We start from the raw sequence: 18,556 nt of genomic DNA, 5'->3' as shown, positions 1-18,556 counted from the left end.
GATGGCCGGACCTCAACTGTTATCACACCTAACGCTGTTTAAAAACACGTTGCTCAAACATTGACTGTTTACGCCCGCCCGCCCACTTTCAGGGCCCGGAAAAGCCAAGGTTTCCCGCTATCCGCTATCCCACTTTCCCGCTTTCCCAATGATGATGATGTGGGGGCTAGCGTGCAGCGCTTCCCGTTTTACGTGCCCATAATGGACCCTCATCAGTCTCATTATTTATGCGACGTGCGGTTTCTTTGGATTTTGTTAGATTAAAAAGTGCCTGAGGGTTTTGTTGAGTGGCCAGAGCGTCACTGTGGTCACTGTCCGCGTGTGTGTGTGTGTGTGTGTGTTTGTGTGTGCATAAAAGGTCTGAACTAAAGGTAAAGCAGGTCGGGCCGGTCAGGTATTGTCGTTCTACGAGGCCCAGGAAACAACCAACAACCAGAAACCAACAACCATCGGCTAACGGCCATCGGCCAACTGGCCGTGGCCCTGCTTGTTTACGACCTTAGCACGCGCCTCTTTCACCTCAGTGACTATTTGTTAAATTTACAAAATGGACAGGACAGACGGTTCGATTGGAGGATACCCTCTGAAGGGATCAACAGCGGACAAGGGGTGTTAATTCCTCAAAGATACTTTCGCAAATTATTGGAAAAAGTCTGGTTTTCCAAGGCAGGAGGACCGTGTTGAAGGAAACTTTACAATGTCATTAAATATTTATAACTAAAAAAGATTATCGTAGTCTAAGGATGAAATCAGAGTATTCTGTAAATTAAATGAATAATGAAATGAAGAACATTTTGGCCTTGGGAATTAACTGAGGAAGAATAATAAAATAAGCAAATTAAGTTTGGAAATGGACTTAAAGTCTTAAATTAATTCATTTTATTACCTTTATTCATTTATCAAGTTATCACCGTATAAATATCAGTATGATTCGTATAATTTTCTATCAAACTGACTTGACTACATTTTTTATTTAAATCTAAATTTATTACTGCAGCAAAGCTCTCCCTCTAAACACTAATTAAATCAGCGTGCGCACTAAAACAATCAATCCGAGTCCACCCCGAATCCCGATGTCGGGGATCCAGAGTAATGGGCCATAAACACAGTGTGCGGCGGGGTCCGGCTAAAAGATTGGCATTAGTAATGCGTTTGCTCTTTTTTTATTTATATATATGTAGATACCACCGACAGGCTGCTGACTGCGAAGTGTAGCTGGTGTTCAAAGATTAATGCGACAGCCATTGAATATTTATTAGTTGTTACTTTGCATATAATTTGTGGGCCGAGCCCAGTTGGAAGAGCTGCCATTGATTTGCCTGCAGGGGCACATTTAAATGTGGAACCTGTCGGGCTGTTGACTCTGCGGTTTTAATTTGTCAGAGTGCGCTAATACGAAATTAATTTGCCGGGCTAACCAGGACGGGCTGCCAAGATACTTGTCCAGTTTGCGGGCAAGACAAATGGCGTCTGTTCTTGAAATATTAAAAATTTCGCTTCGTGCGAAGTTGCTGTTGCTGTTGGTGGCACTTTATTTTTCTGCCGCTTTGTGGAAGCAATTACATTAAATGAAACAATAACAAAGAGAGTGTAAAGCGGACAAACAAACAAACAAACAAGCGAACGGTCGGGCCAACAAAAGGCAACCCAAACACACATGCTGGCCGAAAGGCAGAACGGCAAGACAAATTGTTGCAGCAGCTGCATGTTGTGCCAATAAACAAAGCCAAAAGCACAACACAAAAGGAGGGAATCAAAACCAAATTAAATTAAATAAAATAAAACAAAATAGAGTAAACAAGGCAAGCCAAATAATAAGAATATTGCATTAGTTTTAGTGAAGAAAGCAGGCCTGGGGTCCAGTTTGGGGATATGGCTTGAATTTGAGTTTGAGTTCGAGTTCGAGTTAGTGAGTTGCACAAGATGCGGCTCTGGGGCGTCTGGGCAGCGGCTAAAAGCATTAACCACACTGACAGCCCAACAACCGACAAGCTGGTAACACACACGAATCCAAATAGAAGGACTCAGGAGCCAGAACACCCCATGGCCACACTCACACATGCACTTGACTGCATCGGCGGTCCAAAGCTGGTGACACGCTTCTACATCGGCGACAACATGCTGCCACAGGAGCAAAGGGAGCCAAAGGACCAAAAGGACCAGAATCAGCAGAATGAACAGAAGGAGCAACAGCATCCGGATCGGGATTGCCATTGCCTGCCCGAAAGCAAAATGTTTTTACACTTAAAGACAAAACCAGAGATTCGCACCCGAACACACAGCTTTCATCTTGTCGTAGGTTGGGCGCGAAAATCCTCCGCCCAGCTTTTCAGTTACCCAGCTTTTTGGTCAGGACTCCCAACATTGAAACGTTTGCGGCTGCGGTCTGTACTTTTTGGTATTTGAAGCTATGCAGCTGAGTGGGTGGTGGGATGGGTCAGCTTAAAAAGCGGAGGATGGTGGCTGCCGGAGTGGCCAAGTCCACGCCAAGCTGTTGTCGCTTTCATCCTCATCCTGGCATTGCATTGACAGAAGATTAGTGTGAAGCAACAATGTGAAAACAGCGCTGCAAGGGTGCAACACATACTGACACACTGAGCAAAATATACCGTTTCAAAGACATACATATCTTTATGAATTAAATTTCTACAGCAGAGAAGAGAAAAACTTATTTTTTTACTCAAAAAATTAACTTTCAATATCCTGTTGATCTGACTTTAGCACGCTTAAGTAAATATTTATTTAAAGATTACTATTGTTCAGCTCAGTGCATACCCGCAGACAGTTGCAGTTGGCGAGAGAACGGATGACGGAGCCAGGAACTGGGGGCGAAGACATTTTTATTGCGGTGCGTTTGCTTTTTAAGTTGTTCCGAATTGCATTTGCCAGTGTCGCTGCTGCTGCTGCTGGGCAGGCCCCGCTCAAAGATTACATAATTTAAGGAAATTTAATAAACATCAACACCAACTGTGTCGGCACTGCGTCCTTTGTGCGCAAAACTTGAGCCAGGGTCAGGAGCTGCTGGCTGCGAGGTTAAAGGTTGAGAGGGGCCAAAGTCGGTGTTGAAGCTGCAGCAGCTAAAGCTAAAGCTTTATTAAATTTCACGCACGCCACGCTCGCTGGCGAACCTGAAAATAAATGCACATGCTGGTGGTAGAATGGTGAATGGTGAACGGTGAATGGTGAACGGTGAATGGTGAATGGTTGGAATGGAGGGCTAGCACTCCACCAGCGATTTTCCAGCTGCTGGTGCTGCTGATGCTTCTGATGCTGGTGACTGTTGCTGGCGAATAGGGTGCAAAATGTTTTCACATCTGCATATAAATTCCTCTCATTTTTGTTCGCAATCCGACAGGCGGCAGGCAGGCAGGCAGCTTACACACGCTGGTTTCGTCCCTCCAACGCCGCTGTTCTGTTGCCAATATTTGCATTTGCATTCTATTCCACTTTTTTCGAAGCTATTGTCGCCTCCCCGTACTCTTACACTGTTTACATAAACATTTTTTTTTTCGACACACACAAAAACATTTCGCTGCACAAATTTACATTTAAATTAAATTTTAAGTGCATTTTCAAATAAACTAAGTTGCTGGCAAAGGAGCGGGGGCTGGTGAGTTTTGGTGGGGGGCAATCAAAACTCAATGCGTGCACTTTGCGTTCACGCTTCCGTGATATTCGCATAAGTCCGAAGTGGGCGGCAATGGTGGAGTGGGAGTGGGAGTGGGCGTGGTCCTGTCAACGACAGGTTACGGGTTAAATGCCAGCAACATGGCCAACATGCCCAACATGGTCGCAACCGAGGTGCGAGTATTATATGGGAGGGCCTAACAACACTGCCGTCACATGGCCATATTGATTGTTATCAATTTTGGTTATTACATGGCCAAGCGCTTGCCATTTTCATGGCGATTTTTCACTTGTTCAGTTTTTCAGCCATGCCCACTGCAGCTGGGAATAAATTGCTGGAGTGAAAAGGTAAATGTATTCCATAGAGCGTTTGAAAATCGATTCTATGATCCTGTACGGAAGCTGCGAGAATCTCTATCAGAACTTGTGCCTCCCAAGACAGTAAATAAATTAGTGAATATTAAACACACCTAAATCCCAGGGACGAGAAAGCGATCGTTGGCGCTTATTGGGTTGGAAGAAACATGCCCGGCCAAAAGGGAAATTCACACCCTCAAGCTGAAGTTTAACTCCAGTTTCTGTGTCTGTTTCGGTTCGGGTGGAGTTTCAGTTTCTCAACTGGTCCCAAATGAGGATTCGGGGAGCAAGTGAAAGAAGCCAAATAAAACATTACTGGGCAAAGTTTCTCTATGCATTTTTGATTGTTCTCAATTGTTTTGGCAATTGTTTGCAGGGTATACCACGGTCCATTACCCTCCTCTGCTGCAAAATGTTTTTCATTTCGGTTTCTGTATGGAATTCCGAACTTGTTTCCATTTATTTTTGCCTCCTTTCGTTGCTTGTGTTTTTCGTTATATTTTTGGGCAATAGCTAAATACGTGCATCGAGAGATTTATGTTTTTGATTTTTATTGAAGCCGAGTGCATCGATTATACTAACAGCAAATTTAACTAATAAACGAGATTTATAAATAAATGCTTGCCGCATGTATGTAGATATTTATTTTTCGTATATCGGCAAGCCCACAAAAACCAAACTAAGCCGGTAAATAGATTCAAAACCAATAAGAAATACAACATCAGATGTGCATTTGAACATGTATCTTTGCCAAATATGCTTTCTGCACTGGAATTAATTTGTATTTTTGGCCTGCCACAAACATAAATTTGGCTTAGCCCAAAACAATATTTTTATAGATTTTTTAATAAACAATTGTTGTAACTAATTTTTTTAATCTGGAAAATATGAATTTATTTATGTTTTCTTACGCCTTGCATAATGTCTGTGAACAAAGATTATTAAAAACTTATTACTTTTTCTCTGTGCTGTTGGCAAAAGTTGCAGTTCGAAGATGTGAACTTATACGACGCATTTTTGCATTTATTGCTTCATTTATTTGTGGCTGGGTAAATAAATAGGATGATGAAAAAGTGAAACAGCAGAAGCCAAGCGTTCGCGACGAAGGAGGGACAAACGAAAATTAATGACAAATTTTAATGGACACTTGTACGGACCACGCCCCCACACCCACCCACAGCAGCGACCGCCCCCTTTTCCGCTGCGAGTGCCTGGATATACTTACACACACTCATGCAGTGGTACACTCCGGCAATGAAGTTTACTTATAACGTTAAGTACGCGTCGTATTTAATGGAGCGAAATTGCATGACGGCGCAGCGGGCGCAACAACATCAACATCAGCAACAACTGCGCTGGGCGAAAAGCAAACAACAAACGTTAAGACCGTTTGACGGCAGTCGCGTAGTGAAGCACCCTACTGCTCTTTGGCAGCACGACAAACTCAATAACGTCTCGAGGTTGCCGTCGAAGTAGAAGTTGCGGCTCAAGTGGCGCGCTGATTAGCTGCCGGTTATCCCGGCAAATAAGTTATGATATTCCAGCGTACGAGTATAACTCCGATCCCGATCCCGCTGACAGCTCGACAGGCAGAAATGTTGGCACAGTTGAAGTGGCTGCGGATTTAGATTTAAGGTGAAATATCATGCACTAGGAACACGAATAAAAATATCACATGACGTTCAAATTAATTCGTACTTATCACATATAAGTATTTATTAGTAGTCAAGAAAGATATATTCCATTATTTGCTGACTCATTATAACTTTTAAAGAATTTTTTTTTAATTTTATATTAATTTTATATGATATAATTTATTCTTTCAATGTTTGCATGAACGGTAAAGCCTTTCCTAAATGAAATGATTTAATTGAATGCAATGTGTTTAAGTTCACGTGTGGTTATAGAGATAATCAGAAAAACAAATAAACTTGGCCACACCGATCCATGAGTTTTTTATGTGCAACTCTTAATTACGCCGAATGCTTTCAGGCCAGGAGTCATCACCATCACCAAATGTAGTGCAAAAAATAATGCCACTTAAAAACCAGCCTGACTTCCCTGAGTTGCCAGTGCCAACTCCGGCATTTTGGCATCCTGTCATGCTGGCATTCTGGCCCACGTGGCTGCTGGAAGACTTTGCTTGGTGCAAAGGAACTTTCAGCTCATTAACTTAAAAACTTGCGGAGCTCTTTAGCTGGATCTTAGGATTTGCCTGAATGCAGAACATGCATGACAAAGCCGGCCCGAGATGAACCGAGCCGAGCTGTTTTGCTCCGTGTAGAGCACTCCAAAAAAGTACCGCAGCATTTTTAATTTACTACAGAAATTACAAGCGAGCTGTTCGCTGCGAGCTGCGTGAGAAAAAGTATTTTTCTTGAAAGCAGAAGTAAAACATCGGGAAAGAGAAGGAGCAGGAGCAGGAACAGGAGCTGGAGCAGGGGATGAGATGAAAATATAAATAAATAAAGCGAGGTCGAATGCAGCGAGCAGCACTCTCGTTCTTTCGTCCTGTTCTCAAACATTTCGCCCAGTCAGTCAAGTCACTTTGTCATTTCGAGTGGAGCGGCAGCATCAACAGCATCCTGCATCCTGCGTCCTGCATCCTGTATCCACCAGCCTGTGGCCCCCATCTCCACTCAGATTTGCATGACGTCAGAAGTCGAAGGAGGAGGCCTGCAGGATGTGGCACTGGATGTGGAGCTGCAGTTTTTGCCGCCGCCAGAGTTCTTCATTCCCATTTTTTGCTCGCCGGCGTCGTGGCTCTTGTTGGTTTTATGCTGGCAGCGTGTATATTTAATTAAAACAGGATTAATCTAGCAGAAACAATACTTCACTAAATGCAGCAGGAGCAAACAGCGCTTCCTGTGGTCCACGACTCCGGCTTTAGCTCCATTTCCAGTTTCGGCTTCAGCTCCGGCCTGTGGCTTGGCTAACAGACTCGTTGGCTGGCCTGGCAGGCGGATTGGGGGGAAAACTGGCGGAAATTCGGGGGAAGCGGGGGAAAAGCGGGGAAAAGCCGGCGCCCGGAGTGGTGGGGAAGGGGAAGGTGCTGACCTGGCTGCCAGATTCGCCCGAGCTCAACACAAACAATAGCGTTAACTGCTCATGCTCAGCCTCGCTCACTCACACACACACTGGCGGAAAAACAGGACCCCAAACAAGGATCACATGCAGTATTAAAGGAATACTACCGGTTTGACTTCTTGATGCTGTATAAAACGTGGTAAGTGCTTTCATTTTGAAACAAGACCAACAATTTTTATATCAGTGGTATAAAATTAAACTAAACAAAAATATTGCATGTGCAAAAAGTTGTTGATAGCAGTTAAAATATAATTCCAAGGTATAAAAATAAATTGCTAATAAATTCCATTGCTGTTTTTTTTTATCATTTCTTAATTCATTGTCTTCACACAAATTTAACAAAAAATTGCTATAATATTAATTTAGAAAAAAAAAGTCTTTGAGAAAGCTTAAAAATGTTTGTCAAAACGAATCTTACACAACGATGGTTAAATTTAATGATTTCTTATTTTACAAAATTATTTACGGCATTAAGGTTCCACGATCGGATTTTTATTTGAAAATTATATAGTTCAAAAAACCCAAAGCAAATCTGAAATAAGTTAAATAATATTTAACACTTAAAAAAAGTTCAGATGCCTTAAAATTAAACTTAAATTTGTTTATGGATGTATAAATGGTAATATAAATTAAAATAACTTTGAGACTGTTTTCAACGTTTTTCTTTCCATGTACACACACACCTACTCGGGGGCATTAATGCACTACAAGCTCCAAAAAGTATGCTACCCTTTTTGGTACGTTATGCAGATCCTTGGCAGAGCGCCGCCGACAGCTTAGTAGCGCGCCTTCAATCATTCAACTTCAGCTTTTGGCTTCAGCTCGACGACGACTCAGAGGCTCTGACTCTGACTATGAATGAGGAGGGCTGCTCCGACTTGGGGCTGCGTTGCCAATCAAGGAAATTGCGTGCTCACATGTTAAACGGGGCGGATGAGGGGTGCCAAAGCAGGATAAATGGGAGCGAAAGAAAAACAGCAAAGTGGACGAAAAGCTTTTCGGCCATTTACTATCGACTTTAATTAATATTTACCTCCCTGTGCTTGCTTTCAGCTTGCCGCTGTCAGCAGCGACTATTAGCCGGTGCAAACAGTTTTAACAGCTTTTGCGGATGTTTTGACTTTTAGTCCATCGGCCACATCAAAAACTTGACTCAATGACTCCTCAAGCGCAAGTCAAATGGAGGGCAAATAAACAAAATATTGTGTATGCCAAGGCGGTTGCAAATTTCATCATTCGCCCAATATTATTTCTTTTTTAATATTTTGACCAACGGAAAGAAAACAACTCGCACAGAGGGAGATTGAAATCCAAGAGCCGAAAACGAAACGAAACGAAACGTAAACCCAGAGCCAAGAACCAGAACAAGAGCCGATCCTAGCAAAAATCCACACCAGGAAGTGCTATACACAGGCAATGCCAACAGCAACATCAGCAGCAGCAGCAACAAAACAACAAAAACAACAAGAACAACAAGAACAACGGCAACATGAGTCGAAATTGTAGTTGTACAAACACGTCAGCTTTTAAATTACTTGGCCTAAAGGTAAATTGAGCGGAAGTTAAAATGTTGGAAAAACAGCACGAAAAAAAGGAAAAACCAAAAACACGGGAGGTGGTCGGTGGGTGGCTTATGGGTGGTTCATGGACGGTTGGCGGGCGGTGTGTAACGGAATACAGTGCCAGTTAAGTGGGGAAAAAAGGGGCAGGCGGTATCCATAACAACAACTACAACAACAACAAAAGCAAGCGCAGCAAGTCCGGAGTTCGTGGAAAGAAAGGCGGCACACGGCAAATTTGCCGGGAGTAAACGCAAGAATAATAACAACCGAAAGCAAGTTTTTCGGCTCAAGTTGTTGTTGTGTGCTTCGCTGGTGCTCTGCTATGAAATTCAGTGGCATACAGAACGTAATTTCAACTAAACGAACCGACAAACAAAAACAAACAAGCCAACAAACAGCAACGAAATATTATTTTAGCTGGCTTGCATCCTTCCTGCAGCCTTGCGGCCAACAGGAGATTCCGATCCCCTATAACTACACCTCCTCCTGCTTGCATTCATATGCCGGCGGGATAAGTTGGCGAAATTGTGCAATAATAAAATATTTGCAATGTACTCGAAGCGCGGTGGCAGTGGCAAGCGCCAGCAACAACAGCAAAAGCAGCAACAACAGCAACAGCGACAGCAACAGCGTCAGCGGGCTGGCAACTGCATTTTCATAAAGTGCAGCTCATAATAAAGCCGTGGGTGGGTGGTTGGGTCGAAATAAAAAGCACAAATAAATATGAGCAGCAGCCAAAGGGAGCAGCGGCAACAAGCCGAACCAAAACAAACAACAATGGGAAGACCAAACCAGGAGGGCCAAAACAAAACAATACAAAGGCGATGGCGATTGCGGTGGCAGTGGCAGTTGCAAAAAAATATAATAAAGCCCGCGAAAATATTTGCAGCGGGCATTGAGAAATGTTGCGCAATAAAAATTGCATTTTTATGCTGATGTTTGAATTTCGCATGCAAATGAAAAACGAACAGTGCCAACCGAAAAGTAACAGCCGCGATTTGTTGGCCATCAATGGCTCGACCATTGCGTTACCCGATATCAGACTCACCACTATCTAATTTAATAAAAATGGCACAGCACTATCGATATCACTTTTCCTAGCTCAATATTTTCATTGAGAGTAAACAAAGCTGTAGCACTTTGAAAAAACTATACAATTTTGGCAAACATATTAAAACGGCAAGCTACAATTTAATTGTGTTATTTTATAATCTTCATAAAAGGCTTTATGAAGTCACACATTGCATAAATATTTTCCTTGTTTTTATTTAAATATCTGTAGTGGCTGTTAACAATTAAAATTAATATTTAAATTAAATGTGCACCTGAATATTCAGGTAGAAGCCGTAAAAAAGTATTTCTATGAGCAGTTTTATATGTGAAGATAGCAAATAAATAATGAATGCATTATATGATTTTTTTTTAGATTCAGCTATCAAAGGGAATGACACTGCTTTCAATTGCAGTTTGGCTGCCAAATGGACTGGATTTAATATGCTTGTGATACCCTCTGACTGTCGTGAAGCATAGACAACAAAATGGTCTGAAAATAAAAGGGGCCAGGCTAGGAATTGCGGGGCAGGAAGTGGCTGCCTTTCCCGCTTTTCCCTCATCCGCTTTCCCGGCTTTTCCCGCTTTTTCCGCTTTTCCCCTCATTCTTCGCGGCTTAGCTGAGACTTTGCGCCCACGCTCCACGTGTTTATGACTTTGAATTGCAACTTCATCCGCCGTGTGGGTCGCCTTTAGCTGTTGCTGTTGTTGCTGTTGTTACTGTTGTTGCTGCCGCTGTTGCAGTTGTTGCTTCTGTTCCTGTTGTTGTTGCTACTGCCGTGTGCCGTTCGCTGTCGGTTGCAGTGATGGCGGCGCATAGCGCGCATTGTGACGCGAAATGGCGTCGAGTTGAATAATCCAACATGGCGTTTTGCCGACAACGCCGAGAGCTCACTAGCTACACTAGTATTTGTGTTTGGCGCTGTGTTTATGTGCGCTGTGTTGTCTGTTTCCGGCAGCCGGATAAAAAACTTGGCGTTAAAGTGTTAATATTTTGAGTTTTGAGAGCCGACTGGCAGGACATGCAAATGCTGTACAACAACGTCTGGGAATGGCTGCGCGGTGCGGGGTCAGAGGTCGTTCGATATATAATACAGAGGGGGGCCTTCCATAGAGCGACGGCTTCGACGCTGTTTCCCCTCGACGCTGACACTTGTTCAATTCAAATAGCACGCCAGACGCCACGACATTGATGTCCTGGCACGGCATTCCGCCGCTTTTCCGCTTTTCGGGCCTAGCTCCGTCCGGAATGGCGTGCCCCGGCGAGCCGCATTTATGTTATCTTTAATTTTTCACAACGAAATTGGCCGTGGGAGTGCAGTTCGAATTGCCAGACAACAAGCATATTTATTTATATTGCCACGCCGCTCGACCCCAATGCGAGCTGACATGAAGGAGCAGGACAGTCGAGGCACTTCAGTCGCCTCGCTCCCTGGGTGAACTTGGGAGGTCCTTCGCGGCCTCTGCTGGCACAAGATGAAGTTGGAGCTGCCTAATGGGAGGCATCATTCAGTGACGCTTCCAATTAAAGGAAACTTCAAATAAAATACAACAAAAAATGAAAATATTTAAGCATTTCACCAACACGTTATCAAAGTTTATCTATTTAGACCTAGACTTTTAAGTTAGGTTTAATAAATCTAATATCATCGACTTATGTGAATAATTATGATAAAGTTTTAATATTATATAATTATATTATAAAATACCATTAGACAACAATGCCTAAACAAATTGGATCGCAACTATAAATAATCGCTTCAAGAGCCTAAGCCAAGCTATTGATCTTTTTAAATAAATAATTAATGAAACAGTTAAACTAAGTAAGTAAAACAAAAAAATATATATTTATAATTATTCTAATTATGCTACTCAAGAATATACTGTTCATATTCCGATCCAAACCACTTAACTTTGTAAATATAAAAATAAAACAATAAAATTGGCTATCAAGTTAAATTGATATTTGATATATTTGCAAAAAGTCTAAGCTGATGTTGAGCGGAGAATAATTCTCATTCTTAAGGTAAAACACAACGATTGATACCTAAGATTGCTTCCCGCCAACCTTGTATCAATTATGCCAGCAATTCTAGGTAAATTCGACATTCTGCCTCGGAATTGCTTTTCAAATATTTAGCCATTGCCCATTTGATGAGCACCGGAATTGATGTCTTGGCAAATTAATCAGGCCGGCAATGCATTTTGTGGTCAGTTTGGCCATGTACCGCCAATTAGACCGCTGTGGTGCATGTTCGCTTAGCTGGAATGTGACAGGCAATTGAAAATGTTCATGCCATGAATACCGTACTGAATGACAAATAAGCCACCATCATCATCATCATCATCTGATCATCTGGGGGGACCAATTAAAAAGCCTCCTTTTCTTTGTCGGTTTATCGCTGATTGGCCGGTGTAAATTTCAGTTTTACTTAAAAATTAATTATCAGCCGGCTGGGATCGGCTTGTTGATTTTTTCCGTCCAGCCAGCCAGTCAGCCGGACGGACGGATGGTCATGTCACATTAAGCATACGCACTGTGGGCGCAGCGCATAACTGCCGGGCAGCCAAGCAATCAAGCGAACTGCCACCAAAGCCCCGCATCCTCCCCAAAATCCCTCCCAGGCAGCCGACAAACCAATTTCAGAGTCCAGCAAACAACTTGCCAGTCTGCAACTGCTACAGCAACAGCAAAAGCAAAAGCGAGCGAAAAAAATCGCGAATTGTCAGGCTGGCTGGCGTTTAAAACCAGTTCGCATCAATTTAAGCGGACATATGCTTAACTTTACTTGCGGTGATTTTTCAACTTGGCCCGCAGAGTTGCAGTTCGCAGTTTGCAGGTAGTCAGTCGCATGTAGTTACCTGAATCCCCATCTCCATCCTCAACTCATGATACTACTACACTACTCTCTTCAACAGGGGCGAAAGGGAAAAAAGACTGGCTGGAGTGCTTTGCACATTGACAGCGTTAATTAACTTTTAATTTAATTTCGCGTAAATGAGTTTTCACTGTCAGCGCGCGTTGCTTTATTTAAGCTGACAAAAAACGCAATTTGCAATGCAAGAGTTTTTGCGAGGGGGCAAGCGATCGAGCGAGCATGCTTTTAAGCGCGGTTTTCAAATGTGGCGGCGGCAATGTCGTCAGCCAGTGTCAATTTATGCCGCCAAAGTGAAAATCCAAACTGAAAGATTTATGCAGACGACACACTGACACAGGCACAGCACAGGCACTGGCACATACATATATTTTATTTATATTTTTCGCTGGCAAAATGTGATTTATACGTTAAATCTCAGGCAACAACACAGCTCGACGGCGTGTGCGTGTGAAATATTTTGCAGCGTTTGAGCTTTTTAAATTCAATTTCAGAGTCAACGCGACAGTATCCGTTGCAGTGGAAGTTTCAGTTGCAGTTGCAGTTGCAGATGCAGATGCATGGCGAGATTCAGATGCCAATGGCCATGTGGATGAGATCGAGGCCAGCCGTTGCATAAATAAGCGCTTTAGACCACTGTGCAAAAGGGGAGAGTATACAGGAGTGGAGTAGTGGAGTAGAGAGTTTCGGCCGCACAGAAGGTGTGTGTTTTATTAATTGCCAGCGCCAAAGCCTCAGTCGCCGCAGCAGCCGCGGCCAAGAGAAATATGCGAGCAATGCACGCATGCGGTTCCCCCAGTTTTCCCTCCGTTTTTCCCTGCCTTTTCCCCAGCTTTTCCCTGCCACTGCCCACTTTTTTACTCCACTTCCGAGTGGCCAGTCGCACGTTATATCGTTAATGAAAACTGATTCTAGTGTCATTAACGTGCGAGCTCTCCAGACCAATTCGAGTGCACCGCCAGCAGTATCTGACGGCGTCCTTGGGGCAATGCTGGCCACCACCTCGACCCGGCACCTCCCCCCGTCCACTCCTCTTTGAACATTCACACCATCGCCAGCGGGCATGACGAGTCATTTAAACTGATGCGTCGCCAACTGAGTGAGCAACTGATTGCGTCCTGCCACTCTGCAGTCTGCTGTCTGCTGTCTGGAGTCCACAGACCATATTCCTCCATCGAAGCCCCAGCCATCCCCTCGGCATTGTCCTTCTCGTTACTGAACCCGCTGACGACTTAATGACAGTCATACAAAATACGACAACGGTGCGAAAATTGCAAGGCTTGCCAACAACGCTGCAACGCTGCTCCCGATGATTACCTTTTAATGCAAATATAAAAAAAACGAAAGAACAACATAAAGCGATCAGGTGGAAGAGAGTCGAGGCATAAATACACTTCACGATTCCGGGAAATTAACATTTAAAAGAGACATTATTTGTTAAAGACATGACAGTTAAACATTTAACGATTGAATAACAATTTTAAGTCATATATTTACTTCAGCCGTCTTTAACAGTTATACGCCAAAAAATTCAACAGTTAAAATTATGCGTATATTTATTATTGCTTATAAAACTTTAGCTTAACAGATGAAGATTTTAAGTCAAAGTAGAAAAAGTCATATATACAATATCATAAAATTAATTAAACAAAAAATAGGAATTTAAAGCATTGGTATTAAAAAAGAAAAAGGCATTTATGTAGCTAGGGTTAAGTTGTTATGTATATAAACCGTAAAATATCTTTAACCTAGCCTAGGTTTAAGAATAAAACTATTTTGTTAAAAAATGTTTAAATGGAGCTGGCAGGCGAATATAAAAAATATGTATATGTAAGTTTCCTTTACCATTATTAACCAGTTTTAACTGGAAATGGTACTGTTGAACGTTTACAATTAGCCACCATATCTCGAACATATATTATTAAATAATTGTTTAGATCCGTCGTTTTCAAGTTGATTGACAAGTGCAACCCACGTGCTTGGGCCGGATACACCCCACCAGCGATAGGGTATAATCAAAAGCGATGGCAGGACCAAAAACAAAGGCGCCCGTCCGACAAGCTGACAAAAAAAAACAAAAAATAAAACAAGAAGAAAAAGAGCGCGCCGAGGGGAATCGCGGCATCGGGGATCGGGGATCTGGACAGAGCTTCACAGCCATGGCATGGCATGTGTAAATGACGCTTAAAATTGAAAAATTAAATGAGAAATTATTATGTGTGGCAGCGGGGGGAAGGAGCGAGGCAGCCAGATCCAACAGGGTATCCTGTGTGCCCAGTGGGACATGTGCGTTAATGTGCGAGTGTGGGACGGCGCTGTGTCATTAAATTAATTTGTCAAATATGTATAAAATAATAAATTACCTTTTTGTCAGTTACTCGTTTATTAATTTGTACATGGCAACAACTTTTCGGCGCTGTGCGAAAAAAAGGACAAAAAGAAAAACAGGTCGCGGCAGTGTCCAGAAGTCAACTAGCATAAAAAATTATGATGTGTAAAAAAGTAAACACACACGCGGCAGAAAAAGAAAAACAACACACACAAACAGCGAAAATTGGGGAGAAAGTGTGGATGGTGGGATAAATTGGACAAATTGCCTGGCTGCTCATCGTGTATCGTTTAATAGAAACGCCGACCCACCGCGATATGCACGTCACATGTTTTCGGGGGCATTTTTATTTCACAGCTCCGGCCAAAAGTTGAATGATTTATGATTTATTCAATTCAGAGGGCAAAACGAGGCAAACGAATCGGCTTGTGTGACTCTCTATCTGTTAAATTATTTTTTAATGGGTCTATTAAAAAATACAACAGCTGCATCAACAACTGCAGGAACAACTAGATCAACCGGATGGCTCTTTGGTGCATGGACTCGAGTGGCGCTTTTCATTCAGGTCGGGGATTTGGCGCTGGCATTAACATGGAACCAATATAAATGGCATGCCAAATTGTAGTGGATGAACAAATTTGCCGCTTCATATGCGAGCGGCAATAAAAACTTGTGGAGCCAAAGCCAAATGCGATTTGGTGGGGCATTTGTTTTAAATTACCCTGGCGTGTAAGTGATGAACTGGTGTTGTCTGTGTTTTTGGTCCGGCCAGTGTAACAGCAAATTGAGCAGTCGGCATAAAACAACAAGCTGAGCCGTTTTGGCCTTTTTTGCGGCCCCACCACTAACCCAAAAAAAAAAAAATAAAACTAAGTAGAGCATTGAACTCGGCCTCGCCAGGGGATTTTCCGAAAAAAAAAACCGAAAACTAGAGGGCCAGCTCCATGATGAGCAATAAAACTATTGCAGTTACGAGTATTTGGAGTAGATTGCAGGGGCGGCGATACAGAGATACTTATGGGCTAAGTTGGCCGCACTTCGAATAAATATTTTCCTAAGCGGCCAAAAGGCGATTGCAATTCAGGCCTAAAGCTCCGCTTATGCCAACTGATCCGGTACCTATCATAAATTCGAATATGTGAAAAAGCCAGCGGACTAACGTGCGAAAAGTGGGAAACTATTTTTTGTTGGTTTTAGTGCAAATAAAGTATAATATAAACAGATAGGAAAATCACAGAGCAATAACATTTTATTTTATTTATGAAAACCTTCTAGCTACTCGGTATCGATCATCCGGAGACAAGTCCACTTGATAATAGGTAAACACAACAAAGGAGAATATAATATAAAGCGCTTAAAGGGGGGAAATTAAAGATTAAATCATAAAAATACAAATTAAGCAAGTTGAACTCACCTAAAGGAAGGATTAGCCAGTGGACAAAGAAAACACCTATGCCGCAGAAAACTATAGATGAGCAAACCAGACAGCGGACACCCTGCTTAAAATAAGGAAGTCATAAAGATTTGAAAGAGGAAACAATATTGAAATAACCTTCAAAACTCCAATTAAGAGCATAAAACCAGATAAAAGAAAGTTGGCTCCACATATGCAACCAATAACCAGAACTGCAACTGGAAGCTTTTGTTGCTTTACGAACTCCACGAATAAAGCTGAAACAAAAATTGTTACAATTTAAATAATAGTTAATAATGCCAAAGGCCTGTACTGGAGCTAAAAAATAAAACTGAAACAAAAATTGTTACAATTTAAATAATAGTTAATAATGCCAAGGGCCTGTACTGGAGCTAAAAAATATTTATAAAATATATTCTATAGTGCTACAGCGCTAACAAGTTTAAATGTTCCTCAAATACTTTAAATCGCAGTAGTCTGATTTTACCTTTAATGTCAAGTCATATTATCACAATGAATTTTAGTTTAAGACATCATTCTTTTCCTTAAGATTTACTCACGAATGAAACAGAATCCAATGACTATATTGAGGCATGCCCAGAAAATGCAAGCTATGTATCTAGTACAAAAGTTCAGTCGGCTTAGTAAATCCCACTTTTTGCACATTTTATTCTCAAAATTATATCTTGTTAGACAGATTTTGACACTAAAAGAAAATAACATGGTTAAGGTATTTAAGAAAAGTTGGCTGGCTCTCTGGTAAGTTTAATTTTGTATTGCAGAGTGTCTCGTTTTTAAATTTGTAGAAATTGTAAGATTGTGGTTTTCAAAAAGCAAATTAAATTCAAAAGTAATCAAAAATTGTAATAAATTACCCTACAAAAAGTGACACCAGCTGAGACTTTGATACATTTCCCTCTCTATGGACAATGGTTAAAGCAAGCAAATAATGTCAATCAATTACTGCATCAAACTTTCCCCATTTAGTTTTTCCGTTGAAGCGTGGAAAGTGAGCATTGCGACGCCGGCCAAACAGCCAAAACCCTTCCATTCCGTCCACATGTTAACTAATCAAATAACTGAAGCGACACGAAAATACCCAAATGTGGCCATGTCAATGGTTTCGGCCGCCGGCGCTGACACTGTCCAAATCCAATGCAAACAAAAGTGCAAATGAGTTCGAGAGTGCGAGGCTAAAATGTTTGCCCAAGCCAAAATGTTAATGGTAATGACAGCACCGAGACTCCGTTAACGAAATAGGGGCACGTTTTGTGTTCCCAGTTTCCTCGATTCATCCAGGTTCTCCGATTCCCCATTCCCATTCCGAGGATGCTTTTCCGGGCCTTGAGCCCTCTGTGATCCCTATCGCCTGTCTATTACAATTTCCATCAGTGCGCATCAGCGCACCCAAAGGCCAAACAAATGCCATTAAAAATTGCCACGTGAAATGTTTTCAAAAGCCATCGGGTCGGGAGTATGGAAGCTGCTGACATCCCAATCCTTCCCTCACCTTACTAAATTAAAATATTTTCGGGCAGATCTGCATGTATCCCAATTATACGCGACCCAAAATATGATAGTTAGATGGTCAGACCAGAAACCAAAACCGAACTAAAACCGCACCAAGAAGACAACCCGGCTAAATCCCATAATTAAGCTTGTATGCATGTCCTCGTCGTTCTCATTCTCGTTTTCGTTCTTGTCGTCGTCGTCGTCCTTTTTGCGTGCATGTGATGTATTAATTTAGAGAAAACCCACCAAAGCCCACCCAGTCTCAGGCAACCAACCGAAAGCAAAAGCTACTACCACACGGTCGACAATGGCAACCGGCAACCGGCAACGGCCACAATTACACCTACAGGAAGGCAGGGAGTACAGAACAATGGCAGGATCTGTGGAAGGAGTGGATTTTCGGGGTCTCTCGGAGCGGCAACAGCAAAACTATTTCACAGCTAAAAATGCTGTTATGCGTTTATATTAACACGGATGTGCTGGCATACACACACGCAGCACCGACACCTACACCCACTGTATAGAAAGGTCCTGAAGCACGGACACGTAGAAGGGTAGCCAGCATACATTAGCTGGCACGTAGGATGCAAACTAACTGTGCCATTGGACCAGAAACCGTATCAGCGATACGAATCATATGCCGCAGCGCCGAAAACGCAGACCCATCCCAAACCAGGTTCACCCACCGGGGTGGATACACCCCATTTATCCCATACATATATAGCCACCCGATCCGAAAGAG

At 42.4% G+C, this 18,556-nt stretch overlaps 3 protein-coding genes across 3 annotated transcripts; 1 reads left to right on the top strand and 2 right to left on the bottom strand.

Annotated features, from left to right (window-relative positions):
* Positions 1 to 1,923: 1,923 nt before the first annotated feature.
* LOC121467556 (transcription factor kayak-like) lies at positions 1,924 to 9,308 on the top strand. Its single transcript, XM_041709162.1, has 3 exons — positions 1,924 to 2,295; positions 3,685 to 3,801; positions 9,195 to 9,308. Exons 1-3 carry the CDS (start codon positions 1,924 to 1,926, stop codon positions 9,306 to 9,308), a joined length of 603 nt encoding a protein of 200 aa, XP_041565096.1.
* A 753-nt stretch (positions 9,309 to 10,061) lies between these two features.
* LOC108139112 (SWI/SNF chromatin-remodeling complex subunit SNF5) lies at positions 10,062 to 10,892 on the bottom strand. Its single transcript, XM_017261724.1, is given in 3 exon segments — positions 10,062 to 10,583; positions 10,585 to 10,755; positions 10,758 to 10,892. Coding segments are annotated over 3 exon segments (828 nt in total).
* A 5,227-nt stretch (positions 10,893 to 16,119) lies between these two features.
* Positions 16,120 to 17,012, bottom strand: LOC121467612. Its single transcript, XM_041709539.1, has 4 exons — positions 16,863 to 17,012; positions 16,441 to 16,559; positions 16,303 to 16,384; positions 16,120 to 16,241 (listed from the first exon to the last, which is right to left on the bottom strand). Exons 1-4 carry the CDS (start codon positions 16,966 to 16,968, stop codon positions 16,147 to 16,149), a joined length of 402 nt encoding a protein of 133 aa, XP_041565473.1. The 5' UTR covers positions 16,969 to 17,012; the 3' UTR covers positions 16,120 to 16,146.
* Between the last annotated feature and the right edge of the window lie 1,544 nt (positions 17,013 to 18,556).

The sequence above is a fragment of the Drosophila elegans genome, unplaced genomic scaffold (genome assembly GCF_018152505.1).
Source record: "Drosophila elegans isolate 14027-0461.03 unplaced genomic scaffold, ASM1815250v1 contig_476, whole genome shotgun sequence".
Classification (NCBI taxonomy): domain Eukaryota; kingdom Metazoa; phylum Arthropoda; class Insecta; order Diptera; family Drosophilidae; genus Drosophila; species Drosophila elegans.
The sequence above is the reverse complement of the archived record's forward strand: the minus strand, read 5'-3'. Positions and strand labels throughout refer to the sequence as shown.